The sequence below is a fragment of the Trachypithecus francoisi genome, unplaced genomic scaffold, assembly GCF_009764315.1.
Source record: "Trachypithecus francoisi isolate TF-2019V2 unplaced genomic scaffold, Tfra_2.0 Lachesis_group17, whole genome shotgun sequence".
NCBI classification, from domain to species: Eukaryota; Metazoa; Chordata; class Mammalia; order Primates; family Cercopithecidae; genus Trachypithecus; species Trachypithecus francoisi.
Genome location: NW_022681462.1, coordinates 19,510,308 through 19,522,697, shown reverse-complemented (window position 1 = coordinate 19,522,697; position 12,390 = coordinate 19,510,308). Strand labels below are relative to the sequence as shown.

The window sequence follows — 12,390 nt, the reverse complement described above, 5'->3', positions numbered from 1 at the left end:
AAATGGAGTGAACAGCGAGCTGGACTTTGAAGGAAGAATTGTTTATAGAGAAGACAAAGAAGGTGAAACTATTTCAGCAAGAGGAAATAATATGAGCAAAAAGATCATGATAAGGAAGAACCTGGTAGGTTTAAGGAGCCCCAAAGAATAGAGTGTGCCCACAGCTGATCCTCCATCCACTTGGCTGCTAATGAACTTTGAGATACACTGAACAGCAGCTTTGAGCCAGGCACTGTATTATGCTCTGGGGACCTACAGCCTTGGCTTCCAACAGCTTCATCAGGCAGCCCACAAAGGATGAGGGAAGCCAGAGATGAGAAAAAAATGGGTGTGTAAGGTGTGAAAGACAGACAAGCAAACAGGCAATTTTCACAGCATGATCAGTGCTATGAAAGAAGCAGGCACGGGTGCCAAGGGAGACTATGCACAGGAGGGGAAGGTAAGAAGTGAGGCTGGAGAAGTGGGGCCAGGATGGAAAAGCCCTACACATGCCACACCAAGGAATGGGAACTCTGTTTTACAGCCACTGAACACTCAAGAGGATTCTAGGCAGGGTAGTGAGTAGGCTCATCACCTGGCTGCCTTTTTTAAAAATGAAAAGTCTCTCTAACAAAAGTGAGAAAGACTAAAAGAGCAGTTAGGAAATTGCTGAAATAATTCAGGTGGGAGATGTGGAATCCTAGAGTAAGACAATGGTATTCATTCTTTCATTCCACAAATATTTATTAAGCAACTACTGAGTGACAGGCACCGTGACTGTGCTGGGGTAGAGAGTGTGGACAGATGTGAGATAAGATGAGGTTTGGGAAAGGATGTGCTGTAGGCAGCTCCAAAGTGAGATAAGACAAGAGCGGCCAAAGAAGACATCAACGGTTGCTCTACAGTCCCTAGTTTGGGCAGCCTGGAGGACAATGGCACATCCGCTGATGAAAAGCAGGTTTAGGGGGTAATGTGAAGAGTTTAGCGGGGGGTATATTGAGGGTGAGATGCCTGCATTTGAGATGTCCATTGGTCCCTTTAATTGGGCTGGTCCTCTGGAGCCAAGGCCAGTGATGGATAAACACATTAAGTAGTTGAAGTTGTGGGAGCTGGTGACATTGACTAGGGACAAGGTGTTAGAGAAGAGGGTGGAAGGCAACCCTGGAGAACAATTGGCAAACAGAGGAAAGAGAACCCATGAGGGAGACAGGGAGAAACTGCACAGAGACATAGGAGAAGAGCCAAGAGACACCAGTGGAGGAGGCAGTTTAAAGGAGAGGGAGGTCGACAGTGCCTACTGCTGAAAGAGGTAAAGAAGAATGAGAAATGAATGGAGACCAGTGGCTGGGAAATTCCATTTTGCAAGTGAAGGATTGGAGAAATAATGGCAATGGTGCTCAGGGTGCAGTAGGAGGAAGAGGGAATGACAGGAATTGTGGACAGTGGATGCTCTGCAAAGGAGTGTGTGGGTGAAAGGAAGGGGAGGGAGAAGAGAGTAGCATGAAGGAGAAATAAGGCATGAGATTAACATGGGTTGGATCTGTGTTGCCACGCAAATCTCACATCCAGTTGTAATCCCCAATGTTGGAAGAAAGGCCTAATGGGAGGTGATTGGCTGATTGCAGCCATCAGTCATCACCTGATCCATAAGGTGATTGGATCATGGGGGTGGGTTTCTCATGAATGACTTAGCACCATCCCTTTGGTGCTGTTCTTGTGATAGTGTGTGAGTTTTCCTGAGATCTGGTTATTGAAAAGTGTGTAGCACCTCCCACCTCGTTCTTCTCTTCCTCCTGCTCCCACCATGTGAGATGCCACACTTCCCTTTTGCTGTCAGCCATGACTGGAACCTTCCTGAGGCCTCCCCAGAGGCAGAAGACACTATGCTTCCTGTACAGCCTGCAGAACTGTGAGCCAATTGAACCTCTTTTCTTTATAAATTACCCAATCTCAGATATATATGTCTTTGTAGCAGTATGAGGACATACTAACACAGACACATTTTTTAAAGGATAAAGGTGGCTGGCATATGTTGGTAGGCAGAGGGAGGAAGCCAGTGGAAAGGAAAGGATGCTGGCTTTTCCTCCAGCATGAGATGCAGCTTTGCTAGTAGGTTGAGGGGCATTCCCCACCCTTGCCGAGTGAGAAAGGAAGAAATGAAGAACACCAGTGGAAAGGGAGGGAGAGGGATGCTGGAGGAGGATGCACATATGAGGGTGCTGGAGTGCAAGGATTTCTCACAGCACAGCTTCCGTTTTCTCATGGAGATAGAACAGCAGGTTGTCTACTGAATATGAGAGGGCCAGAGATAGTACAGGGAACTCCAGGGAAATGGTTGCAGTTTGGGAGGAGCTCTTATCTGTAGAGGTAAGTTAGCAGTTTGCTAAAGTATGAGTGCTGAAGCCCTCATAAATGTACAGTGGCCCCGTCAGCAAGCAGGGCTGCTCTCTTCTGAGGTGACTGGTATCTTGGGAGCGGGAGAGGAGAACACATACCACTGGGAAGGTGTAGGTATAGGGACAGAGGGGAGATTGGGAATTGGGTTGTTTATCAGAGTGTCAACACGGGGTCAGGAAACTGAGAGCCCCGACAGGGATTTCTTCTACACTCCAGATTTCTCATTCGGGGGAGCCAGATCCCCATTACTAACCAGAATCCTCCAGTGTCTTACTACCTGCTGAAATTTAGGCAGGATATGATGGCCTTTCTCTGTGTACATAAATTTATCTCCTAGCTGGGCTGCAGGCTCCCATCAGGGCATTGGCTCTTGGCTGGGGTGAGGGTAGACTCTCAGGGATACCTGCATTTTCTACAACTTTTTAGTGCCATAATGTCATTGATGCATTGATGGCTTTTTCCCCCTACACATTCAAGCCATTCATAACATTTACTCTTCTAATACATTGCAATTTTAAAAAAATGATCCTTTTCTGTTTTAGATTTCCTAATCGTCCTCTTTTTAAAGTTCAATTTTGAGATTTCAATAATATTGGACCAAACTTATGAGTAGATGGAGTGCACATGGCGTGACTTGAAGGGTTCTGGAAATGTCCCTTGTGGAACTGAGGCATGTGAACTCCCTCACACTGTGTGCTAAATGCTGAAGTTTCAGAGGGAAAATTTATTGTTATTATTATTTGGTAAAATATTAACCCCTTGAATTACCTATTTGAAAATGTAAATAAGCCCAGTGTGCACAGTCCAATTCCGCTCTCCCCTTCAAGGTGGGTGTTTTGTGCCAATGGATAGGAATCTTAAAAGCCAGAGGTCCGCCTGGGGACACTGAGGAACAAGCTGGGAAACACTAAAGGTTTTGATTCAAGATGTGGTCAGTTATCTCTCTCCCCATCAGTCATTACTGGTAGATTACATCTGGCAGGCTGGCAACAAGTTAATTCAGGTTCCATTTGGCTGGACATTAGAATCCCAAATGGGGGAGTGGGGTCTTTAGGGAAAGGCCAAATGCAGTGGGTAGGCATCATCTGTCACCCTCACCCATCAGGTTTCTTCTTCCAGACAGGACCAGCAGGAAGCAGGAGGATGCTGAACAGAGCCAGGCCTGAGAGTAACCCCTGTGCCTGGTCTGCTCATCCTGGCCAGTACATCTAAAGTTGCTCTTTGTAGTTAGTAACTGGGCCTGCCCTCTTACCCAGCCACCCTGCAGGACTTCATCCCCCACCCCTTCACATACCCAGCCACTGGGGCTTAAAGCGTGGCTCAGCGGGGGTGGGAGCCTTGCAGGTTGTTAAATATTTTGAGTATCACTCCTAAAGAAAAGATTGCAGCAGGAAGGAGAAGGCACATGGCAGACATATACCCCACATTTTTTAGGTCTTTTCTGCTTTCTGGCTTTTGCTCCAGCATTGAGATGCGGCTTTGCTAGTAGGTTGAGGGGCATTCCCCACCCTTGGGGTAGATGCAGGAAGAGTGACAGAGGAAGGTTTGAGGACCATTGTTTACAAGAATGCCCTCTATTCATCTGGGGACTGTGGTGAGGGGTGCTATATCTTAGGGGAGAGAAACTTCCCCGTGTCCTTTGAATGAAACTCTGATGGGAGGCCCACGTTGGCCTTCATTCCTGAGTATACTGTTTAGGAAACACATGACCTTATCCTGCCCTGCTCCGGAGCATCACCCATCATCAAGAAAGCAAGTGATCAGCAAGTAGTTTTAGGGGTCAGACCAAGCACTGGAGCCCAAGCCAGCTTTCTGAAAGAGGGAGAGGAGGCAGCTTAAATAGACATCCTAAACAGGAAAAATGAATCTCTAAGACCAACCCTCATAAAGAAATCCTTTAAGACTTACCAAGTCAGACCACATTAAGACATTTTGGCTGCCTTCCAAAGCAACAGGGACTTAACCAGATAAATTCATTGAAAAATATTTTGAATATTGCAAAATTCAATTTGGCCTTGGGTGACACTGCTTCCAATAACAAAAGGTTTATTTTGAAAATATTTCCCAAGAATATAAACTGAATGCCTCACAGTATCATAATAGATTCCTATTATGGTAAAATACTTCTAAATAATAATAATCTGTAGCACTTACTGTGTGTTAGGTGCTTTCTAAGCACATATATATACGTTCCTTTATAGTCTTCACCATCTAACCATGAGGTGGGAGCTCTTATTGCCCTCATTATACCAACGAGGAAACTGAGAGAGAGGTGAAGAAACTACTCAGGGTCACACAGCTGGTATTCGGTGGAGCACCGCTTGGCTGTTCTAATGGTCCTAGCTGTCCTCACCCAGAGGTAACTGTTAGAAAACAATCAAAGGGACTATAATAGTGTTCACTGCCTGCTGCTACCAGGCCTGCCCACCTCTTCTTTAAGAACCCACTGTAAGGTTTTTCTTTTCTTTTTCTGGACTTGAAAATGTGCTTGTTTTTGAATCTCCATAGAAAGGACTCGGGCTGACTCATTAGGATTTTTTACCCTCAGAATAAAATGGTTATGTAGCCTTAAGTGTTTAAAACAATATTTAACTCTTGGAGCTGCTCTGGTAAGAATCTGTTTAAAATCTCAGTGGAATCCAGCCCAGCCTGGAGGGTACTAATTAACCCAAGACTTATGCCTGTCCTGGGTCTCTCCTTCCACACTTGTCTGCTGCAATTCAACCCTTTCCAGAAGTCGCTGCCACATGATCCACATCTTGGTTGAGCCTCTCATCTCATGCATTTGCCACCTCTTTAACACGTCATCCGAAGCCATTTCCCCTTGCTTTTCAAGCCCAGTGCTCTGTCTGTGGCCTTGGTTCAGTTCAGCTAGACACACAGATGTGAACTCCCTCACACTGTGTGCTAAATGCTGAAGTTTCAGAGGGAAAATGAAGATGAGTCCCTGTCCTGGAGAGGCTCACTGTCTATTATACCCTGCGGCTCTTCCATGGAAGAACTAAAATACAGGAAATGAAGATGCCATGGCAGTGGAACAGTGGCCGCTTCACACTCACGGACTCCACAGCACACACGGATTCGCAGAAAGGCATGGCACAGGCTAAAAATAGACATGTCACAGGGAATGTTTTTTTCTTTATTAGGCTATTACTTTGTTTGGACTTTTCCCAGTCTAAGATCCAGGGAACAGAAATTGACAGCCAGACATTTACCATTTGGGATTATCATCAGGGTGGATTATTCCAGGCCCTAAGTTATTTTGGGGAGACATTGTCGTGTGGGGACTCCATATGACAATGATAGGGAGGAGGCAGGTTTTTATTGATCTTGTAGCCAAAGCGCTTAGCCCAGTGCTGGACACACAGTAGGTATGTCCTACAAAAGTTGCTAAAATCAATGAAATAAAGGTAAGTGCCATTCTTTATTGTTGAAAATAAAGAGGTCAGGCCAGAGACACTTTCTCAGATAGGTAGACTAGTTACTAAGATCAGGGAGGCCTTAGAAGAGTATAGCTTGGGCAACTCAACAAATGTGTGTGTGTGTATGTGTGTGTACCGTACATACAGAGGCATATATGTTCATTACATGTCAAATAACACTCATCATTTATGGTGTCCTGTGGCTCTTAAGCACCGAAACTAGAGTGGTCACCCCAGTTGCCCCACCCAAGGGGTATGGCCATTGGCAATCTCACACCCTAACTCATACTGACTGCTGATGACCCATGGTTCCATCGATCAATGTCAGTTCACATCAATTTTGTATAAATTGTATTAAAAAACACAAGATTTGTCTCCCATCTTTAGTTTTTTAAAAATCCCTTTCTCTCTACTCATGGTCTGTGAACTTTATGTCACCCTTCGCCTTCCATGGCCTGAAGTTTGGGGCACTTACCACGGTGCAGCAGAGGGGCCAGAACCACCAGAGGAGAGCCAGGGCTAGGAGCAGGAACAGGATCAGCAGGGCGATGGCCAGGATGGAGCCGTCAGACTGCGGGGGCCAAGAGAGAGGCGGTCAGCAGCGGGATGGGACCATGTGTGGTCTTCCCTCCCCAAACTCCCATCATCGATATGCAGATTTAAGGCTCAGAGAGCAGCACAATTTGCCAAGCAAATGGTTGAAACTCCACTCATCATTCTGGGACTCATGGCCCTGCAACACACTCTGTTTAGCCAATTTTCAAGGGAAATGAATTTATCTTTTCAGAGAGGCCTTATTCTTCTCTTTGAGGAACATTCTGAAGGACCAACTTTATAAGAGACAGAGCAGGCATGAACATGGACTCCCACTGCTCATCTGGCCCTGGAACACTATCCCCTGCCCGGTGACAGCCTCCTCACTGGGTCTGATGTCCCAGTCTCTGCCTGGGCTGACTCAGGACCGTTGTACTCTGAATTCAGCCTGCTCCCCCAAACCCATTCACATAAGTGCATGTAACAGATTCATAAAGCTATCGATGGAAAGTCTATAGCCTGCTGATGGGATGGGAAAAGCCTTGTAGGGTCTGTGAATCCAGGGGCTGGGGGCAGAGCAACTGCTGCTGAACCTGGGAGGTAAGGAGCTACAGTCAGATCAAGTGGCTATGTGGGAATGAGGGAGGGAGGAAGGCATCCAGGACCAGTTTTATCCACTTCAAAATGTGGCGAGGCCAGTCTTAGACACAGTTTCTGTGGACTGAGATGGCTTTTAGCAAACAGAGGCCCCACTTGGTATCAACATTCTGAGTTGCTGGTTCAAGGAAGCCGCTTGGGAACACGGGTCTAAGTCCCCTCCACCCTGCCTCCCTACAGCTACTGGCAGTGCAAATCAGCAAAACTTTCTAGGAGACAGGGGGCAAATTGTGATAGGTATCAAAAGCTTCCTTCTGCATAGAAGTGGCTATTCCATTTTTAGAAAATAATCAGATATGTTTGTACAGATAATAACAATGAAAACATAAATGGTTAACAATTAGGGAAAGTTAAATAATGCATTGCAGAATTACCATGCAATCGGTTACTATGTAGACATTATATTGTCAAATAATTATTTATTCATATTTTTTGTGACAGGGTCTCACTCTGTCACTTGGGCTGGAGTGTAGTGGTGTGATCATAGCTCACTGCAGCCTTGAACTCCTGGGCTCAAGGGATCCACCCATCTCAGCCTCCTGAGTAGCTGAGACTGCAGGTGCACGTGACCATGCCGGGCTAATTATTTTTTTTGTTTTTTGTAGAAATGGAGTCTCACTTTGTTGTCCAGGCTTTTCTTGAACTCCTGGGCTCATGTGATTCCTCTGCCTTGGCATCCCCCTGTGCTGGGTCTATAGGTGTGAGCTATTGTGCCCAGCCATATTGTCAAATAATATTTAAATGATATTTAAATAAGATGACAAAACACTCCTGGTATAATGAGTAGATTTATGTATATGTATGTCAAAAGTGAGAGAGACAGAAAGACTGTCTGATGTTTACTAGTTTTTAAAATTCATATTTACTAAATTATTAATAGTAATTTTACTGGTAGTGGGTTTACGGTAATTTTCCTTTTAAAATCTAGTTTCTTTGATAAAGAAAGAATCTAGTTTCTTTCATAAAGAAGTTTTGCTAAAGAAAGCTTCAGTAGTTTATTTTCTCATTATGGGGGGGCTTCTCACTTTGGTGTTAGAGCTCACTGGGCCCAGGGATTCTTATCCAGGGGCAGGGGATCTATGGGGTACCCACGTGGGCTCAGTGGATAGACACTGTGACCCTCCTGAAATGATACCTGGGATGTTTAGTGCAAGTGTCTTCAGGGGAGACGGTTCACAGCACTGTCAGATTCTCAAAGCTGCTCCCTCTCCTCCATTACAGGGAAGGGAGGCTGGGTGGTCTGTCCAGGGTAACGCAGCAGGTGAATAGCAGAGCTGGGATGTGGCTTGCTCCCACTCTGAGTGCTCAGCAGGGGCTTCTGGAAGCTGTTTAAAGACAGCTCTTACTTGTTGAAACTCCCTGGAATGTCTTTGACCAAAAAGCCAGGGAACTAAACACCTCTGGTCCCTAGCCAGGGCTTGGGAATGCCAGACTGCCCCCAGGGGAGCTGCAGCCGCACAAATGCAGGTGCAGGGCTGGGCAGCCCAGGAGTAGCTGGGGGAGGGAAGAGAGCACAGGGGCCAGACGATGGACAAGCCATGGCAGAGGGGACGCTCTGGGCTGCAACATTTATACACGGGTGATGGCAGACAGCGATGGACTCAGTAGTGACAGAATGAAATTACATGTGTTTTCCAAACTTAGGGCTGGCCAAGGACAACCCTCTTAATCTCTCAGTCTCTACAGCCCACATTCATAACAGGAAGATAATAAACCTCACTTGCCTCACTGCATTGACATGGGGATAAAATGATGTAAGCTATCTTATCAAACACTGAGCTGGAACTCACTCTCCCTTTAGTTCTCCAGGGTAAAAAACATGGTGAGCATTTCAGATCATAAATCTATCTGCATCTGGAATAATAAGTGGTTCTGGTCAGTGAGAGGCTTACAAAACAGCAGTACTTCAATAAAGTCTACAGACTATGTTTATTCACATTATACACAATTTCCCCTCTCCCTGGTTTTATTTTTTCACTTTAGGTGGATGAACTAAAGCAGAAGGGCTGATATATTTTGGGGGAATTTTTTCACTTCCTTCTAGAAGAAGGCTTTCCACAAAGTAGTGAGAGTGAAGGACTTGGTGCAGAATGGGAGAGTGGAGGCTTCCACATTGGGAGATTTCCTGGCTTTGGATAAAGTGATGACTGGCTTTTCTCCAGCCAAGCTTGGTGCCCCTAATGAGGAACAAACTGTCCCCCTAATGAGGCCCAGTTCCCTTGGCTGTGGTGGAGGAAGATAGCCCGGGGGGCGGGGGGCTCAGGAAGGGGAGAGGTACAGGAAAGGGGGTCTCGGTGGGTAGAAATGCATGGGGCAGGCACTCCTTGAGGAACTTTATCCTCCTCTGGAGACAGCTCTGGGATAAAGCCCCCAAACGTACTATCTGGTTGTTTTTGTTTTTGTTTTTTTTTGAGACGGAGTCTGGTACTGTCGCCCAGGCTGGAGCGCAGTGGTGTGATCTCGACTCACTGCAAGCTCCGCCTCCCAGGTTCACGCCATTCTCCTGCCTCAGCCTCCCGAGTAGCTGGGACTACAGGCGACCGCCACCATGCCCGGCTAATTTTTTTGTATTTGTAGTAGAGAAGAGGTTTCACCATTTTAGCCAGGATGGTCTTGATCTCCTGACCTTGTGATCTGCCCGTCTCAGCCTCCCAAAGTGCTGGGATTACAGGTGTGAGCCACCGCGCCCAGTCATGTACTGTCCGTTTTTTGAGATCTTCCAGAAACCACTGGATATTCAGTTCAAAAGAAGGAAAGGCATGACTTTTTGATAAACTTAGAGCTAAAGCTGACGTTTTAGAAGGAGATAACATGTACATGCAACCTCAGAGGTTCATTTATTTATTCATTCAGGAAACATTTATTGAGGGTCTATTCTTTCCCCATTAAGCAGAACCAGGAAATACAGGATTGATTGGCTAGTTAAGATGCTCGTGTTCCACTGGCTAATGGGGCCAGGGCATTCATATAAACAATTAACCACATGCACTGTTCTACGCGTTACTCAAGAGCTGTACATCCTGTACCTTTTGTGTCAGGTAGTGAACAAAATAGGCAGTCTTTATTTTTAAAGAGCTTACATTTTGGTTGAATAAGAATAATGACAATGAGGATAATAACATTGTTGCTAGCACAGTGAACATTCACTGAGCATTTACTATGTGCCAAGCAGGGTTTACGTACTAACATGCTTTCCTTATGCTAACTCATTTAATTCTCATTAACAATCTTGTGAATTCAATAATATTGTCTTTCTCATCTCACTAAAAATACCAAGGCAGGGAGAGATAGAGAAAATTGCTGATGGCCACGTGGAGAAGCCAAAATTTAAACGTGGGCAGTTTGGTTCCATAGCTCACAGCAGACTAGCCGGCTATTGTTCTTAGCAAGTAGCCAAGTACTGAAGAGCTGAGTGTCTGGGAACTAGCACTTCACTGAGGAGGTGACACTCTGCAGAGCAGGGCCAAGGAGGTGTCAGCATTCCTGCACAAAAAGGCAAGCACAAATGCCTGGGGTGGGGCAGGGGCAGTAGAGGTCCACATGCTGGGAGCACAGCATGAGTGCGGGTGGAAAGGAGGTGGGGTCCCCACTGTGGGAGGACACACAAGCCAGGCTGAGGAGTGTGGCTTCCATCCTGAGCCCAGGGGAACCCTTAGTGGCTTTAACCCGGTGACACTGGGGCATCGTGATCAGATTTGCTTCTTGGAAAGCAAATGCTGTGGACACTGGAGAGTATGGACTGGAGGAGGGAAAGATTCAGAATAGAAGGCCCAGGTGTAGGACAGCTGTAATTCTGCCCAATTCTTCTGGGCAGTGTCATTTCCCGAGGTCACTCTTGAAACGCTTGCATTTTGACGACTGTGTTCAGTGCTAACTTACTTAACAAGAGCTAACCACTGTGCTCAGTGCTATCTATGCATTCTCTCATTTAATTCAGTGAGCCTCGGTAAAACAGCCTTGTAGGAACCATTACCCCCTTTTGCAGATAAGGAAAACTGAGACTCAGTGAAGATATGTAACTCACTCAAGACCTCCACATACCACCTATGGACATACTTATTTTTATATGTTCACAATGTTAATGTTACAAAACTGGGATTTGAATCCATGTGGTCTAATTTTAGAACCTTGACACCCCCTCCCACACTTAACCATTACACTATAACTTCAGATTTATAACAATTTAGTTAAGAAATATCTGTACTTTAAAGACTAAACTTTAAGCAGATGCAACAGAAGTTGAGACCATGTTTACAGTTGCTCCTTCTGCTTTGATAGAAGCAGTTCATTCACATGACCCAGCGTGGATGTGCACATAGCATGGGTGAATGTGGACTTCAGAGGAAAGTCAGAGAGGGAGGGGGACCATGGTAGAGGCTGCCTTCCCTTCAGATTCTTGGCTTGGAGTTTTAATCAATTACCTTGTGAAGAGGGACTGACAGCTAATGTGAGAAAGCCTCTAGTTACCTATTGAATGTACATCAATATTAGAATAGAAATAGATGCACATCTGCATTGTTTAGTAAATAGTATTTGCTTCATTCACAAAATAGTTCGGTTATGCTAAACCAGTCCTTTTCCATCTTTATGATGTTCCAAGATGAAGACACCCGGGTGCTAAGGAGCAGGCTCTGCCAGTGGCTGGGAGGCACATGGAGTGCAGCAGAGCTCACACGGCATAGCCTGACCCCACACAGCCTGGCTCTGCTCTGCACTGTTTTACTCTGGGGCAGACTGCCTCGACTACTTGGGCTCTGGCCTCCATGCTGCCCTCTTATGCCCCGGTTCACTGTCTGTTGGCATACTCTGTGCTAACCGCCACCTGCACCCAAGATCTCCTTCCTAGATTGGACCCCAGGAGCGTTGGGACCACTGCTCACAGCCTAACTCAGGACTGGTGTGTGAGCTTGGTCTCTGTTCTCCCTCTTCACCAGGGAAAGGGTGGCCAGGACAGGTGAGACCTTAGGGCCGCATAGACACCACTCTGGAACTAAGTGAGACCATCTGGGCCAGAGGTCCCCCTTGCAGAGTTGTGCCTGCCCAGGCCTCATCTCAGAGCAAGGCAGCTCTGAGAATGGGTGCTCCCCGACCCACACGTTCAGATCCATTCTCCGTGATCCATCTGAGAGTTCGCATTGGGCAGGGGGAGTCTGGAGTGGGGACCTGCATGGACCTCACTTTATGACACAGATGAGAGCGGAAGCTGACCTGTCCAGCCCAGCAGATTCTCAGTGTTTGCTGTCCTTGGCAGTGCCACCTGCCCTTACCAGGCAGCCCCTACATGTAGTTCACCACAAACCTTCGAAAAAGATTCCAGAGGGGGAGAAACAGCAAACAGCCACACATGGAGTCTTACCAATGTTATTTTCTCAACAGCCTAAGTATCAACACAAGTCCAATT

General features: G+C 46.3%; 1 protein-coding gene and 1 long non-coding RNA gene across 2 annotated transcripts in view; one reads left to right on the top strand and one right to left on the bottom strand.

The window, feature by feature from the left end:
* ANTXR1 (ANTXR cell adhesion molecule 1) overlaps positions 1-12,390 on the bottom strand; it is a 246,617-nt gene that overhangs the window by 99,546 nt on the left and 134,681 nt on the right. The window contains exon 13 of the mRNA XM_033239293.1: positions 6,274-6,369. Coding sequence (XP_033095184.1) covers positions 6,274-6,369 — 96 coding nt within the window. The remainder of the gene's footprint in view (positions 1-6,273; positions 6,370-12,390) is intronic.
* Positions 1-12,390, top strand: part of LOC117099782 — a 211,724-nt gene that overhangs the window by 157,013 nt on the left and 42,321 nt on the right. The window lies entirely within an intron of this gene.